The sequence below is a fragment of the Astatotilapia calliptera genome, chromosome 19 (assembly GCF_964374335.1).
Source record: "Astatotilapia calliptera chromosome 19, fAstCal68.1, whole genome shotgun sequence".
Lineage (NCBI taxonomy): Eukaryota > Metazoa > Chordata > Actinopteri > Cichliformes > Cichlidae > Astatotilapia > Astatotilapia calliptera.
This window is the reverse complement of record NC_137440.1, coordinates 12,706,380-12,727,719: the sequence shown is the minus strand read 5'-3', so window position 1 is coordinate 12,727,719 and position 21,340 is coordinate 12,706,380. Positions and strand designations below refer to the sequence as shown.

Here is a 21,340-nt window from a genome sequence, read left to right as displayed (position 1 = left end):
TCCCTCAGTAAAGAGCCTCTGTTTGAAACAAAACTGGACTGAAAGCTGAGATGACACAGTAGCAACAAAATGTGCAGACCTTACTCACATGTGTTGCACCATCATTCACCTGCATTGACTTAAACTGCCAAGACACAAAATTGTCTTAGGGTCTATCAAAATACTTTCCATCCTATTTTCTCCTCCATCTCTTCATTTCTTTATCTTTTTAGTCCCATTTCTGTTCAGCTTGTTCGAGACAGACAGACTCGCTCTGCTGCTGTCGCATCTCCCACAATACTTTCAGAGAAGTGAGTTCTCAGACAACAAGGTCTGTTAACTGTTCTCAGCTGGATGGCAAACCCATTTTAACTACACCATACATATTTTATTTCTATTTTTTTTTTTAAATCTTCTTTGCAAAGATGAAGTCGATGAAAGGCCGTGTAGCCACGAGGAAGAAGAGGAAGAACTCTTTGATCATTTGGAGGAAGGCAGTGATGCTGCACAGCTGGCATCTGCAGATTACCTGCCATTAATTTAAGTCAGTTTAGAGGAGCAGCTGATGAGGAGGCTTCAGGAAAAAATGTCTCAACCAGCACATGGGATCAGCCAAAAAAAGAAATAAAATTAAAAGACATGATGTTTGTCAGTCGTGCTTCATTTGATATGATGAATGACTAATTTGACAATGCCTCTGCATATAGTTGACTTTTTTACAATGATACATTAGAGCACAAGAGTAAATCACTTCTACGTTGTGGAGCTTTTTAAATTTGTCTGATCATATTTTACTGATCTGTAAGGAAAATCTGGGATGTTCTTTCACGGCAGGCAGATACTAGATCCAAGTCCTTCACTATACAGGAGAAGCTTTTGATTTGTCTTCTGGAGGACAGATCCAAATTAGAATCATCAACAGATAGAGAAGTCACCCCTAAAGTAAAGCTTCTATCATTTCCTCCTTCTTTCGCCACTCCACTTTTAAAACGGCGGAGTACATTTGTTCATCAAAAATAAAAAGGAGCGTGAGAGATGGAGGGAGAGAGGGTGTGACCATCTGATTCTCTTCATCTCTCTCCACCTGAGTGCCCGTTAATCCTCCCCTCATCCCCCGACTCCCAGCTGGATACACCGGCTCCTTCTGAATGGCAAGCTGCATTAACGCCGAGGAACTTTCCCCTGCTGTCTGTTAGTAGAAGCTGATTGGAGATTACAGGCCTGCTGCAAAAACACAGCCCTCCATCTCATCTCAAATCACTTTCCACCCCATTTTCTCCTCCATCTCTTCATTTCTTTATCTTCTTAATCCCGGCTCTTCTCCTTTTCAATGTCATCAACTTTTTGCCTGTTACTACAAGTCTGCCCCCATTAACTGCACTTTCTTGACAGCCGAATGACAAGAAAGATGAGTAAGAGGGAGCGAGGGGAAAAAGCTTCCCCTCCTGAGTGGAGCCAGAATGATGTCATGGGGGCATTTGTCCTCCTGGTGTGGAGGCTTCCCTTCCTCTGCTAATTACCTTGTACAAACTCGAATCTGATATGGCGGATATGAGGCCCAAATACAATTATTGTGGGCTAACAAAGAGATATTGAGATTCAGGGAATGAGGGAGAGACCGCAAGTGAGATAGAAGGAAAGGCACGAGCACGCACGCACACACACAAGCTTGAATACCCTCCCACACACAAACACAACCACTTGTCCTTCCCCTCCATTCCCTCAGATAGGCTAATGTTATTACGGGGGTAATTATCCTCATTAGTGCCAGCAGCTGTAGAGAGCCCATTGCTTGCTGTTCAAACTCCACCCCGAACATTTCTGTCTTCACATCCCTCTTGATAAATCCTAGATCTTATTTAGAGTTTGCATCCATCCTCTGCGTCCTAGTTGCAAAAAACAGACACGATCAGATATTTAAAAACCCGAGGTGCCTCCGTTTCCTAGCCTGTCCGGCCTCTTGTAGCAATGTGCGTTAGTTCAGCTCCACAGGAGGTTTGACAATAATGAAAAACTGTTTGTAGAGCAGTGAGGAAGCTGGTGTGATCACAAATTCAGCAATGTGACATTTGCAGTTTCAGAGTTTAACAGCAGAACAGTAGATGGCACTGTTTAGTCAAATAACCTCCTCAGTGGTTTTCTGTAGATATGCGTCCACATCTAGAAGTAGACGTGGTTTTCTCCTCTTATCTGTCTCGCACTTTTTCATGTTTTTCATCTTTCTAAACGAGCCTATCCATTAACTCTCGCGGTCCGTTTGATTATTGAAAACTATTGTGCATAGCATAAAAAAAGAGCTTTTTATGCTGCTTGATGTTTATATGAAAATGATCCTCTTCCTTGATGCTCCGTGTGCATCTTTATACAGATTTTATAAGATCAACAGCTGAAACAGGCAGCTTTATGCACAGCATCCCCCTCACTCTGTGAGATTGGCTTTTGTTTTATTGCCAGAGGCTGGTGTGGACAGTAGGTAACCTGTATACTCCTAAGCCCCACATCAGGCGCTAAATGTCATGCATAGCCTGTTTTTATTGGCTGATATGGCCTGTTGTGCCCTTCTCCTTTTCCTGGAAGCCATTGTTAAAGAGCTAGTTGTTAATGCTGCTGACCAGATGGGCTCCTTCTCCCTGCAGGTCTGACTCAGGGTGTTTACCATGCACTGGGCTGTGGAAAACAGGTGAGACTACTGCTGCATTATCAACCAATCAGAAAGCAGCAGATGTCTAGCCTCTGCCAGTTAACCTTTATTTGGCATTTGGGGCCTCACAGGAGTGGGCTTGATAATAACACTGAATCAAAGTGAAATCTGGTTTATATGTTTTTGTACAAGGCTATTATGTGAAATGGCCACGCAGGGTATAAGTCCTCCCACGAGCCCGAGGTACTCGATATTTCTGCAGCAAGAAATTCGGGTTAAATAAAGAGTCTCTATATCTAATACATCAGATGCTAAACCAACCAGTTCATTTTCATTTTCTAAAGCTCAGACAAAACTTCCAGAAATGTTCCCTCGGCCGCTGTGTGACAAAATGTTTCCAGCATTAGCTGGGCAAACAGTGAACATTCCTTTCCCTTTCCAGTTCAGGCCATCTTGAATTACTGCAATTTGGTATCGTGGCAACAGCAAAGGTAAGGCCGGGTCAGGGATTGTTGAGGAACAGTCTTTTAATGCTTTGAATCAATCTGCCTTAATGGATGACCTGTGTCTGGCATGCATGTATGGATTAGTTTGGCTGGTGCACCTGTCCCTGTTCTGTCAACAGCAGCTCAGGTTACTGGCTACACATTGACCTGGCTGACACAACTTCCTGTGATTGACAATATGCTGGCCTTATTCACTGCTGGCCTCATAATATTAAGGTCACACGTATTTGAGACAATGTTTTTGGATAAAATCTAAATGGACAAAAACAAAAATATATAAATCACGATGGTATGAAGTGCGTCTCGCAGCAAAAAGGTTCTGGGTTTGGCTGGCTACGGCGTTTGTGTTTGGAGTTCCAGCCCTGCGCGACCCTCTAAAAGGGTAAGCGAGAACGGCTAATGGATGTTTGGGTGGATAATAAAAAGTAAACAGCAGATAACCCCCCTCATTATATAAAAATGCAGCCTAACACGTGCAGTGTATTTCCTAGCAAAGCTGGTCTCAGGTTGATTATGGAGTTAAGCTGCCGGAGCGGCCCAGTGAAGCGAGGCTGCGGCTGGGCTTAACATCCATCCTAGAGCAGCTTGTGTCTCACACCAGGCCTGAAGTGGGAGAAAAAAAAAACAGCGGGATGAATATTTTCTGTCTGAACTTTGCTCCTGAGTACTGAGATTTAAAAATGAAATTAAAAAAGAAAAAAGTGAAAGCCATTTCCCTCTGATTTCCACTCAGATATTGTGTATTATGCATATCTGTCTGGGGTCGGTAATATTTAGAGGAGAACTGGGAAATTGGAGCATCTGACAGGATATCAAATATATCCTCTTCACTCTGGCCATATTTTAGTCTCCTAATCAAGGCAGACACAGTATGTGCCCAGAGTTTCTGAGAGCACAATATTGGAAAAATCCTGATTCAGAATCCAAAAATGAAGAAGCTGTTCATTTCTAAGCATCCAATCAGCTCTATCTTACACTCTTGGTGTTCATATGTCTTGGAGGTAAATCCGGGGTGGTAATGTCACTCATTCTTTCAGTGGGTTAAACCCACTTTTTTAAGCAGCTGGCACGACGCCCCTCATAGGGGCTTATATTTTTTGATGTGGCCTCCCTGCCCCTCTCTATTCACACTGATCGTTGCTGATGATGGATCCCCCTGATGATGAACAATTAGCAGGCAACTGCTACGCTGCCCACAAAGCCGGATGGGTGATAGATGGGTAAAGTGATGGACTCGGGCGGTTGGTTGTCTGCTGGGGAAGAGGGGCTTTGTCCTGGATCTCTGACATCTTCTATCTTGTGATCCACACAACCCCCACCTTGCTTCTACCCACCATAGTTACCCCCACCAGCTGCCTGTGACCCCTCATCATAGCCCTGCCTCTGCTTGCCATGTGCTGGGAGTCAAAGGGTTCCCACCTATCGCTCATCAGAAAGGAACCCCACCATCTCGTGCCCCGTGCACTAAATCACAATCAATCGCTTGGCAGACAGAGATGGATTGGGACATCCGCGACCCTGTACCTTTCAGGGAGGCCCCCGCCCTCCACGGGGCTGCTGTCATGGACTAATAATAGAGGTGATTCTAGTAGGAGTGTGCGGGTCAAGTCTGCTGGCCCTGGAAGGAAGTTATCACAAAGCAATGGAGGGAAATTCTTTTCTCCTTACGAACAAGAGTCACAATGTCAAACAGCATGTCTGACAGAAGGCAGAGAAAGCTTTAACACTAAAAAATGACTTTATTTAAAATCAATCTAAATGTAATTCAGCGCACAGTTATGAGTGATAAATAGTGGGGGGGAAATATGGGGAAGCATTTTACGCTTTTTAAATACCTAAAAGAAAAGAGCGCATTTAATGGCTGTGTATGATAATGTGCGTTTGGCTGGGCCCAGTCGACGACACTCTTACAGCATCCTTTGGAATTCTTGTTTCATTAGCACGAGCATTTCAATAAAAGATACACGGATGCATCCATTTTATGGCATTCCCAGCTTGGACTTGTACACTCTTGCACACCATGTAGTGAACCCAGAACATATTTGTTATTTAAAAGCAACTGGAAGCAACTAAAATGTAGCATGTTGTTGACTGTTGATGCTAAAATTCAGTTGTAGTTCAAGTGAAGGTTTTACCGGAGTTTTAGATGTTTTGATTATAGTGAAAATGACTCAAAATATTTTTTGAATCTGATTTAAATGAACTAGGTGAGTCACAAAGGAACATAACAGAAATGTTTTTGTGCAGAGAAAACCTACACAAGCCATTAATGCATTAGCAAATTAATGCAAACTAGTAAAAATGTCCAGGAGAAAAATTTATTACAGAAGGACAAAAACCAGGCGATAGACTGTATATGAAAGATGGACCTAACTTCTGGGTCAGACAAGTGAAGTAAGTGGCTTAATCTACATTTGTTGTAATCTCCTGTAGTTGCAAAAACAAGTCCTTAGTGTAGAAGCTTACGGAAATTTAAACACTGGCTTCTTTGATGAGCGAACTCAATAAGCACATTCCTGATGACTCTATGGTCCAGTTGGTTCTGGCATGGCGTTGCTTCGGTTAATCATGGAACCCAGTTGTGTCCAAAAGAACCAAAAAGGATGGATGTGCCACTACTGCCGGTCACTAAGATATGAGTCAGCAGATCATAAAAGAAAAGCTAAAATGATGACATGAAAACGGTCACCTGTAGAGTTAAAGAACAGAACTGTGTATTCCACATGGTGACTTTTTCAATATTTTCTTAATTTACTGTCAGAACAGGGCCCAGTTTTACAAAGCAGGGTTTCATCTTATCCAGATAACCTTTCTGGAGCAGGTTATGATACTGACCAATCAATTCTCTGGACCATAGCACCACCATTCCTGGAAGGTCGCTCTGACCTCTGTGTGCTGAGAGGAGAGACTAAAGTTTAGATGAGCTGAGCATCAGTAACACATATAGATGCTTAAACACAACTTTAATCTTTGGTGTATTTGTTTGATGTGTTGGTTGGTTGTCTTTACAACAGATTTGTGATATTACCAGTAAGTGAATCCAGATGATGGAAAGATCATCTGGATTCTGCTAGGAAACAATGAGAGGAGGCTACCTGATTAGCAGACACCCAACATGATTAAAGGCTTACATACAGCATCTCTGTGCCACATACATACATACTAGCCTTTTGCACATTTGATTCATTCCTTTTTGTTTATCGTCATAATCAGAAAGCTGTCCGTCTGCTTCCCCCTCTCTCCTTTCTCAAAGTAATAGTCTTGACATTCTGCCACAGATCATCACGAGCGTTCGAAGAGTTGCCGTCTACTGCTTTGTGATTTACTTGACAACAGACGGAGTGATTGCATCATTCGCACGCGCATCGACAACAAATATCATTCAGACATGTAAAAGTCCCCACAATGCCATAACACGATGATTGGGAGTGAAAGATCTTATTCTGCATTCAGTGCCAAGGACTCGAGGAGGATCATTCACATGTAGATGTGCCCTTCTGGAAGTGCCTCAGCTATACAATTTCCATTTAGATAAGGTGTATACACAAATAAAGAAAGGACATTGGGTTCTTCATTTGATTAACTAATCATAGTCTTTGTAATTCCACTCGGAGACCTTGAAGGGCAGTTCCGGGCTGTGCACCCTGATTAGCCAATGCATGATTGCTGCTGCTATGGCACAAATCAGTTCAAGTAACTCAGCTCCACAGACTGCACAGTTGCAGTGATTAAACAGGCGATTAAGACCTAGAGTTTCTGTCTATTTAATCCCTTTTCCCATTGTCTAAATAGATAGCCACAGTGTAGTCCCTGATCAGCAATAACAGAACACCACAAGAATTGGAGTGGGAGGTGATTAGGGTCTTTAAAACTCCCTCGAGTGTGGATGCAGGTTGTTTGTGATTAGCTTGGACTTATAGGTACATTCTGTTCTTATTTGCTCTTGCCAGACCAGGGAATTCATTATCTCATTCTTAAGCTGGGAGAAAAAAAATTACATACACAGCCTCAGGACAGATGTGATACCTTTAAGTGAGAATGGAATAATCCATATTTGTAGCACAAGTGAGGAAGGCTCTGATCCTCGGCATGTTGACAAACCAAACAAAACACTCCTCAACCTCACGACTCAAGCCTCGAAGTGCTTTAACCCTCTTCCCACTTCTCTGCTAGCCCTCTTCGTGCAGTGCAGTGGTGTGTCTGTATGATCTGAAGGCTGTATAGAAACTCTACAGTCCCTCTTCATGACTGATCTCTTTTGATAGAGCTCATTATGCAAACTGCTCCCAACTCCCGCTGCATAATTAGTGCTTAATTAATTTGAGTGAAATCTTTCATCTGTCTGTGTCCGGCCAGCTCCTTCCTTCCATTTACAACATGATATTAATTTCAGGGGGGGGGGGATGGTAGCCCAGCTGATGAAAAGGCTGATATAATTAATCAAGTACTGTATCTTTTTCCTTCATTTTTTGGAGGAATAATAAGTGTGACGAGCAGAGTCTGATTAACCCTATTATGCTCCCTAATTAGGGTGATCGTTTAATAATCAAGGAAGCAGCACAATTACAAGAGAATGCAAATTATGCAATCTAATGAAGAGTGTACCAATTCTGTGAATTCTTTGTTTGGAAAATTCCCAAATCAAATGTCAAGAAATGTACATGTGTTAAGGGTGGACTTGATAATTGAGCTCAAAATGTCTCCAAGACTTGTGCATTTGTTAGATTTTGATAAATCTCAGCGGAGAACTGTGAGAGCAGGAGACAAAGATATGTCATGATGACATAGCATTTATTATATTAATGAAAGATAAAGTGGTTTACACATTCATCTAAGGACGTTTGATTTGGTGTAAAAAATCTGCCAATCACACGTGCAGAGTTACCTGCTGTGACGGCCCCGGTGAATAAAGGAGCGGCTGAAAGTAGGTACGTTTTTAAAGTCAACGTGTGGCTGTAATACTCAAAGAAATGTCTGTGAAACAGGCTCACTAAACATAGACCACATGCTGCACTGAAGCCAGTGCACATGTGCCCTAAATCTGTATTTTTTCTGACTGCCAGCAGGGGGCGACTCCTGTTCCTTAAAAAAATATGCATTGTATAGAAATCTATGAGGAAATGACCTTCTCGCTCCCTTAATTTATGACCTTATTAAACGCTTTCCTGTTGAGTCGATGATCTCAATCTTTAGCTTTTTACAAGTCTGCATTGGGATTTCCTCAGTTTCATAGATCCACCGCTAAAAACAAAAAATCCAAGATGCTCCAGCATAAAGCTTCAAATCTGACTGGAGACATCACGGTGGCTACGTTCATCTTTTTCTGTAGCCTACAATTTAAGTTGCTAGAGTAAGTGTTTGAAAAGAAAATCAATACCACTCTCGCTGATTTAAGTAAATATGAAGCAGCAGAAAAGCTGAAAGCAAGGGAAACAGCCAAACTCGCGATATCATGTTACAGGCTGTGGTTTTACCCTTTTAACACTTATAACAAAAGGATACAAACAAAAGGATAAATGTACTTAAAAGGAGAGCGCTGTGCTTTACTAAGACAAGCCAGACATTTCCATTAGAAATGCAAAGATTTGGCCAATCGTTGTGTGGGACATGAGCAAATACATGAATTTCCAAAAAGTATTATGTATAATTTTAATTTTAAAAACCAATCAAAGCACGCACAGTGGAAAAATGGGTGTTTTATTGGCGCACTGAGAGCAGGATTTACACATTAAGTGTTTTACAGACCTCAGTGCTCTACGAGACAGCTGCTGCTGTAAACTCCAGGGGAGAAGTTCAGCACCACGGAGAGCAGCCAGTCTTCTCTTGAGTGATGACACCAGGTGGACAATCGCATTTAGAGCCATTGTTTAAAACCTAACTTTGTAAATAATTCAGGAAGCAGGCAGTTATGTTTTTAACAGAGATTCTCACACAGCCCTAATGCATCTTTAGATGAATGGATGATAATCAATAGATAACGGATATGGCCCATTAGGTCTGCCAGAGTCCATCTTTCATGCTCGTAGATGATACAGCTGCTGTCTACACTTTCATCAAGATAATGGCAACCTCATATATGGAGTCTATGAGGAATGGCCTTGGTTTCATTTCTCTTATAGAGTCATTATCAATATAATCTTCAGGGAGCCAGTGAGTTAGAGAGGATGAGCCTTTTTTTGTTGTCTACTTGTGTAATGTATTGACTACTAAGCTAAATGCCTGTCAGTGAGATCCTTTATACGCTGGCTGCTCTCGCTGCCGTGTGCGTACCTCCTCCACTTCTTTGTATCTGTGAGGTGCGTGAGTGCGTGTGCGTCTACATGAATGTACCTCAATTTGCTCCTCTTTACCCCCATAGTGCAGCTGTGCCTCAGAGAACTCTTGTAGAGTAATTGAATGAGCTGGGGCAGGGGTGGGGGGGGGACCTGTGGCAGTGAATGTGGTGCCCGCTGGCCTTATTATCTGTAATACGGCAGTCGCTCTGCCTGGGCTTTCTCATCCACTCATGAATACTGAAATGAATGTGATGGACGTCAGAGGTGAACGCAGAGGGGAGAAACGGGCTAGAGCCTGTTTTAATCAGCTCCCAGATAGAACAATCACTTTATCCACCTCCACCGCTCAGAGGTGAATTAGTGTTTAACATTCCAGGGCATGCTTTCTGACAGGGGACTCCACCCCAAACAACCAATGGACTGCAGAGATTATTGAGAGACACTCTGATGTTTTTGATGAGTAAATTAGAGCTAAACATGCCCCTGGGACTCCAGCAACTGATGCCTGATATGCAGAAAGACCTCCTTTTAATAACAGCCTCTTTACAAGGGGGGAAAAATCTGGTGTTGTCCCTTTGAAGCCTTTGTTCACATGTCTGATCATACGATGTTTGATATAAACACTAAAAGCATTCGTGGCGTTCTCGTTTATTCGCCTTGGATGTCATCATAATCCCCCTCTAAAGATGCACTGCGGCTATATTCCAAAAAGACTGTTTTGCCAACTAGATCCACAGAACCTTTTTAGAAATGTCATTAAAGCCAGAAAACATCTGTCTGTGCTGTCATAAAGTCATCAGCATCACCGTCAAACGTACAGATGGCATCAGGGACATTCCCAGTCAGGTCCACCAGGTCCATTAGTCTTAAGCTCGGAGCTATACCACTTTATGGGCTTTTCACAGTAACCTGGTCTCATGGGCATCCATCCAAAGTACACTTTAAAGTCTAGACAGTGACCTCCGTGCTGCACTCCTTGCTAAACAGCCAATTTCCCCATTGATCCTCTGGCTCTACTGTCTGACTTCTTTTCCACAAACCTTTTACTATTGTTGCTCTTTACAGGAGCAGTTTGACTCCTGCCTCGCAGGGACTTGTTGAATTCCCACACATCGCCTACAGATGGTTTTCCAGGTCACACGGGACGCAAATTGTGAAAACAGCCACAATGATCTCTGGTCAGAGAGCAGGAAACTAAGGTGTTAGCTCGCATTAGAGATGTGACCTTCAAACAAAGTACTTCAAGCACTAAAATCCTTCAGTTTACAGTCAGTATCTGGAAACTGGAATACAAAAGGTGTTTTAGAACTGCAGTTATTTTTAAAAATACATTTATTTTCCCCACAGTGAGGGAAAACGCACGGACTAACTTAGAGCTGGAGACAACAAAAGCAATAACACATTTCATCCTTTGGCTTGTTTCAAACACTCGAGGTCATCTTACACAACGCTAAACAACAAGAACACTATTAAAAGATAAAAATAACTGAGAAAGTAACACATAACAGGATGATTACAGCTGATATGCAAATGAAAACAGGCAGGTTTTGAGCTGAGATTTGAACTGTGACAAAGAGTCGAGCTGGCGAAGGTGTAGAGGTGATGAGTTGCAACACAGCTGAAAGCTCGGGCACCCGTGGTGTTAGGTTTGAAGTGAGGAGCAGTCAGAACAGCAGCTGAAACTGGGAAGGGGCGTAAGGGTGAAGGTCTGAAAAATATGAGAATGCCAAGTCGCTGAGAGCTTTGAAGGTATTGAATAAGTCGAGGAATATGGAGCCGGTGAAGCCAGATGACTGGACAAGAGGGAAGTAAAACACTGTTTCCCTTGATAAAAATTGTGTCTGTGTGTTTTGAACAAGGATATTAAAAAAAAACAAAAAAACCCCAATGGCTTCATTAGGCTCTTTTGTTCTGCTGCATCTCTGTTCTATTGCTGGTCTCTGCCTGCTCTCAGCGTTGGGGACAAAGGCTGTAGCCGAGGCTGTGCTGTGTCCACAGCCAGTCTGATTAAATCTGGATCCCTCGCTGGCTCTCTCCATGGTGCTGAAAAAGCCCTCTATCAGATTACAACCAGCCAGAATAGGAGCTCAGCTAATCCATTACAATAATTGATTGACAGTGCATTGAATGTGGCCCTGTAGTGAGCACCAATTACAGTCACGTCCTATTGCACTTTCAAATTGGCTTTGATTGGCACAGCACATGGAGGCAATCATTCATCAGGGATGTACAGGAGGTGTCTGTACAGCTACAGCGAGAATAAGTGTAATCCAATCTGTGTGACATGACCAAACGGCTCCAAAGCTCCGTCTGTAATCACGAGTAATGCTGAACACAAACTATGTGTTGATGCCTTTTAAAAGACCATAAGGTTCTGATGACTGGAGGTAAACTCTGCCTTTGTCACCGAGTTTAACCCTTCATCCTGTAGGTGGTGCAATGAAGTAAGAGCTGAGCTCTGAAGCCAGAATCTCAGAAATGGACCAGTATTCAAATCAGGCTTCTGGTGATGCAGTTAAGCCATAAACTAACAGGCCTACAAAGGTTTAGCAGTCATTGTAAGAGCTTATTTGCAAAAGGATGGACAAAAAACAAAACAAAGCGTGCCTTTAGCAAAGAAATGTGATTTAACCTCAATGAAAAAAAACATCTAAAATGTACTTATTGATATTTTACACGTTTACCGATATTATATTTCAACATAAACATCATAACCTGTAAGAAAGAGGCAAACTCGAGCAATATTTGGACTCCTATAGCATGCCATAAGGTTAAAAGGATGGTGTTGGGCCTGCGTTAAAGCAGCTGCAGCTGTATGCTAATTAGGCGCCTATGCTTCCCGTCCGCGCAGGGCAGCACGCGCCACTGAGCAAACACGCGCATGCGTCGGTACGGCCAAGGCCAACACACCGGCCCACGCGCCCCACAGAAATTATCTCGGGGGAAAGAGGAACTCGTTAAAATGCCATCAAAGCTTGTAGTCCCAACAAACCACGACTAATAGACGCGCAGACTGAAAGAACAACAGTTCAACAACAGAGCGGCGGAGGAGAGCGTGATGCAGCAGGGACAGAAATCAGGTTTTAGAGAGGTTTCTCATTTAGAGAAAATCTGTAATTACCTCTGGGCCAGTCGATGAAACCCGTGAAAATAAAACAACATACAAAAAACCCAACAAAAACCCCCAGCTACGATTAGATGAACGACACGTTTAAACGTGATTCTCAGAGAAACTTCAAAATCGTGGTCAAACTTTGTCACTTACTGAAATAATTTAAAGGTTTCCCGCAGTTTTAAGTCTGCCTCGTGGGCATTTCAGACTTTATTACATTATTATTCAGCTAATCTATCATTTAACCATTTCCAACAAACATAACGGTGTATTTTCAGGCAGGTGAGGAGGCACTGGGGCACAGAGGCCTATTGAAAGCAAGGCACAGGCCTGCGGCTCGGCTCCGATTGTGCAATTATTTGACTTGGTCATACTGCAGCTTTATGCAAATGAGGGGAACAATGTCCGATGATGGAGATTAATTCCTCCCTGGTCTGCTGACTGAAAGGGAAAAAGAATGCACATTCTGCCAAGTGGCGCACTGCCGCATACATTTAGCCATTATGGCGAAAAAAAGAAGACTTGCACACAAAATATGAGAGACTCACAGAGCGCTGACGGGGAAGAGAAATAGACAACAGTGCGGTCTGTCTTTGTTAGATGGAGACGTGCTGCGAAATGAGTCAGTTTAACGCAAGCTGAGTTTTGCTTTGAGACATTTGAAAGTAAATCAAACCGTTCAGTTTGTTCAAAACGTGGATTCGACACAATCCAAACTTAGATTAGCTTCTTCCAGCAGAATTGTACTCAACTTCTAACATCCCGAAAACACTTTTGGGCTATCCAGCAGCTACATCAGCCACATTTTAGCTCTGAATATCTGGGCAGCATTTCTCCCCAACACGAAATTCGGTTTCGGCCTTCTTTGTCTGGAGCACTGATTCCGCCCAGCACGCGTCTAGCTGTGGGCCAGATTGGCCGTGAGTCCCGTTTCACAGTTAAGAGGTCAATTTGCCTTTCAAACCGAAAAAAGAGAGACAGGATATCCAAGCACGGGCAGACGTAGCCATTGTGCACAAAGACCAGAGGGCCTTCTTATTACTTATGTATGCAGTGAGATGACTGATTTATATGTCGAGTTAAACTACCGAGACAGACACGTGCCCTAAAATAAAGAAACACTCCCTCTGTAGTGTTTATTCAAGACCAAAATAAAGGTCTTTAAAAAGTGTCTTTAGTTCACTGATGTGCCCGCGGAACGCGCGTAAAGGTCACGCGTAAACGAGTCAAGTGCGTGGATAGAAAAAATGTTTAGTCTTAAAACAAACTGGATGACTGTGCACTGCGAACACAGTTTTACAGCCGTGTGTGAGGCGAGCCGCCTCTCTGACCAACACCACAGCGGACACGTGAAGAAACACACCTTTGGGTTTCTGTTTAACCAAGCTTGTCTCACCCAGTTTTAATTCGAAATTGTGATAATTGTGGCGGTGACGGACATTTCCTTTTGGCAACTCCGGGACCCCCGGAGGAGAACCACAAAGCAGTGGCACGTGTGCATTTGTGTAGGGGCCCATCAGACCGTAAAAAGAGGAGGGTCCCGGCGTGTGCCTCTGTCGGGGAGGGGCAGAGCGCACACATTAATGTAATAAACCGCCAGTACATCTGCTAAGCTATCTGCACATCCTCCAACGAAATCCAGCAAACCCAGGATCTGAGCCCTCCCACAATAAAACCCACTGGGATCTTGGTTTCATCCGATTGGTCGGGGATGCTGCAACAGGGGGGGCGAGAACAATAGCATCATTCCGGCATAAAAAGAGTGGAGCTATGCCTTGGAGACGAAAACATTTCAGCAACAGAGGGATCGATATACTGGGGAAATCAAGTCCCATAAGCCTCTAGTGTTGCCATATTTTTCAAACCTGGATACTCCAGATTTTACCCACCTCCCCGAAGTGCCTTTTCGCCGTTCCTCGCCAAGATGCCCAAAGGATTCCTGGTAAAAAGAAACAAGAAATCTGCACATGTTTCCTACAGGACTCGGTCAGACGATGATGACCTCCAGGAGCCACCCACCCCAGCTGCCTTGCCGAGTCACACGGACCCATCCCCGCCGATTTCAGTGGCGTCCAGTCCGGACCGCGCCTCCGCATCGCCGGATTTCACCGCAGCTGACGCGTCGGTGCCAAGAATGGAGAAGCCGGCACAGTTCGGCAACCCAGAAGCCGTGTGCCAAGCCCTCTACAGCCCCACCCGGCCCATCAGCAAGGAGCACGACAGGGGATATTTCGAGCGAAGTTTCAATCTGGGCTCGCCTATTTCTGCCGAGTCATTCCCAACACCCGCCTCCCTCTCCGGTCTGGATCACCTCCTGTACGCCCCGGTCGACCTGAAAATCGGCACCAGCAACAGCAGCCGCAGCGGCACCAGCACCACCAGCAGCAGCAGCCTCCCGGGACCAAGCAACCGGGTCGGCACCAAAAGACCCGCAACTGATGGAACGGAGCGCAAATCTAAAGCCGCATCCAAAAAACCCAAAGCCATTAGAAAACTCAACTTTGAAGATGAGGTGACGACTTCTCCGGTGCTTGGTCTCAAAATCAAAGAGGGTCCGGTGGAGATGAAGCCGCGGGCTCAGTCCTCCGCAGGAAACAAACCTCTGGGGGAGTTCGTGTGCCAGCTGTGCAAGGAGGCGTACGCGGATCCGTTCTCCCTGGCTCAGCACAAGTGCTCCCGCATAGTCAGGGTCGAGTACCGGTGTCCTGAGTGCGATAAGATGTTCAGCTGCCCGGCAAACCTCGCCTCTCACCGCCGCTGGCACAAACCTCGGACCACCGGCGCGCCCGCCATGCCACCCGCGCAGGGCATCAAACCTGAAATGGCCAAAATGCCACCACTAGGTGTCAAGTCAGTCTCCGACGAAGCCAAAGACATGAGTGACAGAGACACCCCGAGTCCAGGTCTGTCCGAATCGGGTTCTGAAGATGGCTGCTATGACTGCCAGTTCTGCGGGAAGAGGTTTAAGCGGCAGGCGTGCCTAAGGAAACACATCATGGGACACCAGGCCCTGCAAAAGAAAGTGCTGGAGGAGCGCGGGTTTCAAACCAGCGACCGCCCGGCAGAGCAGGCTCCGGAGTCAAACACCTCATCAGCGTCATCATCCTCATCCTCAGCGGAAGCCTCAAACCAAAGCCCCCTCAATCTGAGCCCGGTGGACTGCCTGCTGTGCCCGGTGTGCCGGGAGAGCTTCACCAGCAGGGCCGGCCAGGAGAGACACCTGCGCCTCATGCACTCCTCCCAGATTTACCCGTGCAAATACTGCCCCGCCACCCTCTACAGCTCGCCGGGGCTCACCAGGCACATAAACAAGTGCCACCCCTCGGAGAACAGGCAGGTGATCCTGCTCCAAATGCCGGTGCGCCCCGCCTGCTAAAGACAACACAGAACTCGTGCCTTTGATGGGGGGGAAATTAAAAATAATAATTAAGAAGCGGATAGAAAAGTGGCTTAGGGGGTTAAAAAAGAAAAACGAAAACACAAAGGGTTTGTGCTCACTGCCATAACTTTAGGCCAATGAAAGGCAGGGCGGTTTAATGTTTAAGTGGTGTCTTTTCCATGCCAATCAGTGATTGTTGAATGCTTCTCTCTATATTTGAATTACATATAGGCCTATTTTGAGATGTTCTTTCTCAAATTAGTTTATCAAGATAAAAAAAAAACACAAACGAATACAAAGCGTTAGTTTGACTGTTAAAGGGTATTTTTCTAGGACAGCACATGTTCAACGATAGCTTCTAGACCTAAGAAATGTCTTAAATTTCTCAGAAATCCTTTTCCCCATCAAAGCCTGTTGACTTCACCGGCCGTGATTGCTCTATCACTGTAGCTTTACGCTAGTTTGTGAATGACAGAACTTACTTTGTGTTGATGGAGGAAAAAAAAAAAAAAAAAAAAAAGGAGTGACTGAGGAATTCCCTGTTTAGTAGAACCACAAATGCCTTTAGTATACAAATAAGCCTAGTCCGAAATAGCCTACGTACACATCCAAATCCCGCTGTATAACTGCCTTAAAAAAGTCAACATAGATTGTTTTAATTTGAATGCTGGCACATATTTTATTATTATTCTTGAAAATTGTTGCAATATTTGTCATTATATGTTTATTTATTTATTTATTCTAATTATTTTATGTAACTTATTGTTGTGTTTGTCGTGATTTTTTCCTGTGAATCGTTCTGGCAGTTTACATGTCGTATAGCCAAATCTTTTGTGTTTTTTTGTTTTGTTTCTTTTTGTCAAATTTATGAGTTGTGATAAATGTCGTGGGTCGGGTTTTAATCTTCAATCTCCACAGCTCTTGTAAAAAAAAATAAATAAATAAAAAAATAAAAAAAGAGGAAAAAACGTAAAGCTCTTACCTTAGATGCAATCTTTTTTAAGGACAAGTTATTTTTCTTAAATGTTGGCTTTTATAGCGCTTTGATTGTATGTGTATATCGTTGTTGTCTATCGAAATAAAATATTTTCCAAAGGACACGTGGTCTCAAGACGCTTTTCACACAGACAGGAAGCCGCACACGACACCATGAACTTTATGTCCAAACAAAACTCCTCGTGCTACAATAATTATTACTAAATCACAATGAGCTCGTGGCTCGTTCTGGTTTTGCTCCTTTTGGAAAAGCCGAGAAGAAATGCCAAATTGCCCACGTGCATCAATCGTTTTCTTAATTTCAACCCGCAAACTGCGCAGTGCGCACAGGAACACGCACCAAAATAAATCCCGCTCCGTTCCTCCACACATATTTTAAACTCTATTCGACTAAAATGTTCTACAGGAGGCATCGTGGGCACTTTTTGTCCCATTTTTTATGCCTGATCAGCTGATTTGAAGTTGATTCTGACAGCAGCCTTCTGAAGTACAGGAGCGAGATGACAAATTGTTAAACTTTGACAGAGTGAAATTAAACCAAGTCACCTTTCAAAACCTGTAAAGGTTCCTCTTCAACACCTCTCCCACACATGGTGACACTCCAAAACGATACCAATCTATTTAGTCGTCTTTAACAGGGAGAAAATCCAACTCCCTTGGCTAAACCCCCCTGTGCCTTCGACATCAGACTTATTCTGCGTAAATCATCGCTGCGGTGGCTCCATAGACGCCGTTTCGCTGCCTCAGTGAAGCACTTAAGGCCTAATCATAAATTCACCCTCTTAATACCACGTCAGGACATGACAGCAGGACAAAGAGGTGGCGGATCAGAGCTCACCTCTGCAGCAGTAAAACATTTGTCTGCTTTGGAAAACTCACACAACTCGATTTCTTTTCCTGCTTCGGTTGTTTTCAAATGATTTAGGACACATCAGGGCACAACCGGCTTCAAAGCTGACCTCCAGAATCCATAAAGCATTAAGTTGGTGGTAATTTAGCAAAAGACACATATAGCTGACCTCACAGGCCGATCAGTGATGACAAAAAAGGTGGTCAACTGAAAGACTAATGTAGTGTAAAAAAAAAAAAAATATATATATATATATATATATATACACCCACACACACACACACATTTAAAAACATCACCTCTTCACTAACTTGAACTCCTCACAGTCTCTTCCTGCTTCTGCAGAGTTCTTGTGCTTATTAAAACTCCTGCAGCGGTGCAAGGCCAAAGAGAAGGCCAACTTTTCAGTGTTACCCCCTCGAGCTCCTCCAGGCAACACTGACAATACATTAAGAAAGAGTGAGATCTGAAGTGTGAAAATTGACTGCAGCTGCCAGCGTAACACATGAAATAACACAATTTGGTAGTATTCACGGGGATATCAGCCTGTTCTGTCGTAACGTATCTCAGAGTCGGTGACAAACAAGCAAACAGTGCCGAGCCGGGTGAAAATGGGGCAACATTAGGTTTCTTTCTCACGGATGCACAATTTAAGGGCTCCAATTACAGTCAAGTACTTTTCTTGCGTCTTTATGTGGCCCAGGAGAGGCAGGGCACCTGTAGATGCTGCAACCAATTGCACCTGTACCTCCTGGTGGGGCTCCATTATGCTCCTCTAAGCAGGGTAGAGCAGCAGGGGAGACAGATGGGAGGAGGGTCAGATTACTCCTGCTGCTGCCAGCATGGCCAGGCCAGGGTCAGAAAGCCCATGGCAACAGCACCATCATAACCACACACACAAACCTTACAAATCCAGATAATCAGAAATACAGCAAACGACAGGTAGAATTTCAAATTGATTTAATGAAATGTTTCAGTTTTCACATTTCTAATAAAGATAGCAGGACTTCGGTCATTAAAAACAGTTTGATATGTTGACAAGTAATGATGAAAGTTTCAAGCTTTTCCCCCCTCTTATACAAAGATTATATTACAGGCATTAATATATTTATATCCTGAGGGCAATGAAGCCCTCAAATTTGACACAATGTACAAGGATTTCTAAAACGAGAAGGAGAAAATAACTAAAACTACGACTATCTCAATTTCTTCACGCGTATAAGACACACAATCTTGGTCCGAACTAACACCTCCAGTGACTAATCCTCCGAAAGGAAGGCGCGAGCCCTCCTTTAACAGACATATTCTATAAGCTACAATCTTTGGATCAACATCATGGTCAGTTCCTTCAAGTGGCTTTGGGGAAAATTAAAACCATAGATGTGATCCAGGCCTATATATCTATACATTCCTCAAAAATGACAACACAAAGTAAAGAGAGCACAGATCTGTCAGTCCTCCTCCTGCTGCGGGGATTCCTCACATCCTGCTCGGGGAACGGACCAACAGGAGGTGAGATGTGGAGAAACCGACAGAGGAACGCAGGGAAAGTAAGGCATAGTAGTGCAACAGATGGGGGATAGTGTTGCAGCTTAGGTGGAGCCCTCAGAGGGTGAGAGTCTATAGTGTGTTTATGTGAGTGAGTATGTTTGCGAGTGAGTGGGTGAGTGGGAGGGAGGGGAGGCGGGGGACACCTGGCTACCATGACAACTCGAGCTGGCAGGTTGGAGGAGTGCGAGAGGCGGGCTGGCTGTTGCTAGGAGGGCTGTTAAGAGTTCAGCTCTGGCATGCCACCTAAACCCAGCCCCCTCCTCCTCCCCACCGCCATCCCCTCCCGTGGCCTCAGGAGGCCATGACATGGGAAGAGGATCATGGGAAAGAGGACGAATGGATGCCACTGACACAAAGAAGGTGGCAGCACACCACCAATAAATAAAGAGCAAAAATCCATCTGTTGCTGTTTTCATGAGACGTGAACTTGAGAGACGCGAACTTGAGAGACGCAGAGGGAGGAAGAGACTTTTTTGTTTTTTTACTCCTGAGGAGGAGACGGGACGCTGAGATTTGATTGTGGGGCGTGGAAATAATGTGGGACATCATCTTAGAAGACAGACATTACACAGGCACTGTGAGAAGCTCCCTCAGAAACACAATCACTCACTCACTCACTCACTCACTCACACACACACACACACACACACACACACACACACACACACACACGTGCATGGAGTTACCTGAGGCTCTGGCGGCATTTTTCCTTTAAACACCACACAAACACACAACACCGCAAAAGATAATTCAAACAGTCCATCCAACAGACTGACATCAACAAATAATATTTAAAGCAATTTACATCCAAGAACAAAGAAGCATTTGATGTTAACTGACAAGAGTGAGTGCAAAGACCGTGGTCTGCGTGTGTTGGGAATGTTGGAATGTCGATGTCTCGGCTTTACAGGACAGGGAAACTGATAGCAGAGGAAAGAGACAGGAGGAACTTATTTAATTACCGGACATGAGCCTATGTTAACGACATCAGAAAACAATTACAAACGCAGTGTTTTCTCATTCCAGCGCAGTTGCATAAATCAAATAATGACGCGATCCATTGGAATTCATTTAAAAAGGAAAATTAGAGTAGTAAAAAAACCGAAACCCAAATGTCATTTCAGCTCAAGTTAGAAAGACGTCATCGATTGTCCACTCCGAGTTCAAAACAATTAAACAGCCTCTGGCTGCACATGCTGCAGGGACTCCCGTGTACTAGTGCAGCGAATGCGAAACATTCAGGGGAGGCTTTCCCCATCCATTGGTGCTTTTCCCTGCAGGAACATCATTCCCCAACGTGGATGGGACGGCATCACACTGCCGCTAACTGAAATGGTATCTTTGACACAGAGAGGCTGTGGCGGATGCAAACAGAGGTATAAAAGGCAGACTTATTTATAAATGGATACCAAACTCTTGTGCAGTTTTAGCGTGGTGTCATTTACAGCTGCGTCATCAGTGCTTTGTTACATGAAGTGCTGGGACAGAGGAACTACAGAAACAGGGTAAAACAGTCTCCCATTACCTTACTACAGTAAGAACTTTAAGTGTTTTTCTAGCGCACGCGAGCGCTCTAGAAAATGAGGATAAAATCATTGCAGGTGCCTCCTATGCTGAAACCAACGAACATAAATAGCTTACTTTCACGTACACACCTGTCTCAGTTAACACCACAACAAAGTGAAATGTACTGACAAAGAAATCAATGATCGCCACTTAAATTAAAAATTGCCGTATGCTCCAGTTAATGTTTATATGTCACAAAAACGGAAAAAAAAAAACGAAACATCAAAGTAATTTCTTGCAGTCTCGGCTGAGTTTGTGAGGTTTTTCGAGAAAAGACTGAAGGCGGCACTCGGGTAGGGGGAAGAGGGGGATGGGTTGAAGAGCTCAGTTGGAGGATTTGCTTATAGCGCTGGCTGATCGGCGGAGTTTCCCAGAAACTCTGTTCTTTGTGGCACGGGGCATGGTGGGAGACACCTGGTCGACTGAATCTGTTGTTGTGGTGGTGATGCTTCCGGCTTCGGTGCTTCCGCTGCCGGTGAAGGACC

At 44.1% G+C, this 21,340-nt stretch overlaps 2 protein-coding genes across 7 annotated transcripts in view; one reads left to right on the top strand and one right to left on the bottom strand.

Annotated features, from left to right (window-relative positions):
• The first annotated feature begins 14,283 nt into the window (after positions 1-14,283).
• insm1b (insulinoma-associated 1b) lies at positions 14,284-16,990 on the top strand. The gene has a single exon (XM_026151390.2). It carries the CDS (start codon positions 14,438-14,440, stop codon positions 15,887-15,889), a length of 1,452 nt encoding a protein of 483 aa, XP_026007175.2. The 5' UTR covers positions 14,284-14,437; the 3' UTR covers positions 15,890-16,990.
• A 3,232-nt stretch (positions 16,991-20,222) lies between these two features.
• Positions 20,223-21,340, bottom strand: part of ralgapa2 (Ral GTPase activating protein catalytic subunit alpha 2) — a 102,276-nt gene continuing 101,158 nt past the window's right edge. For 4 of the 6 annotated variants that reach the window (XM_026152492.2, XM_026152497.2, XM_026152496.2 and 1 more), the window contains one exon: positions 20,667-21,340. In XM_026152492.2, the coding sequence (XP_026008277.2) occupies positions 21,180-21,340 (161 nt within the window). In that variant the 3' untranslated portion in view covers positions 20,667-21,179. The other 2 variants (XM_026152493.2, XM_026152495.2) reach the window with 2 other exon arrangements.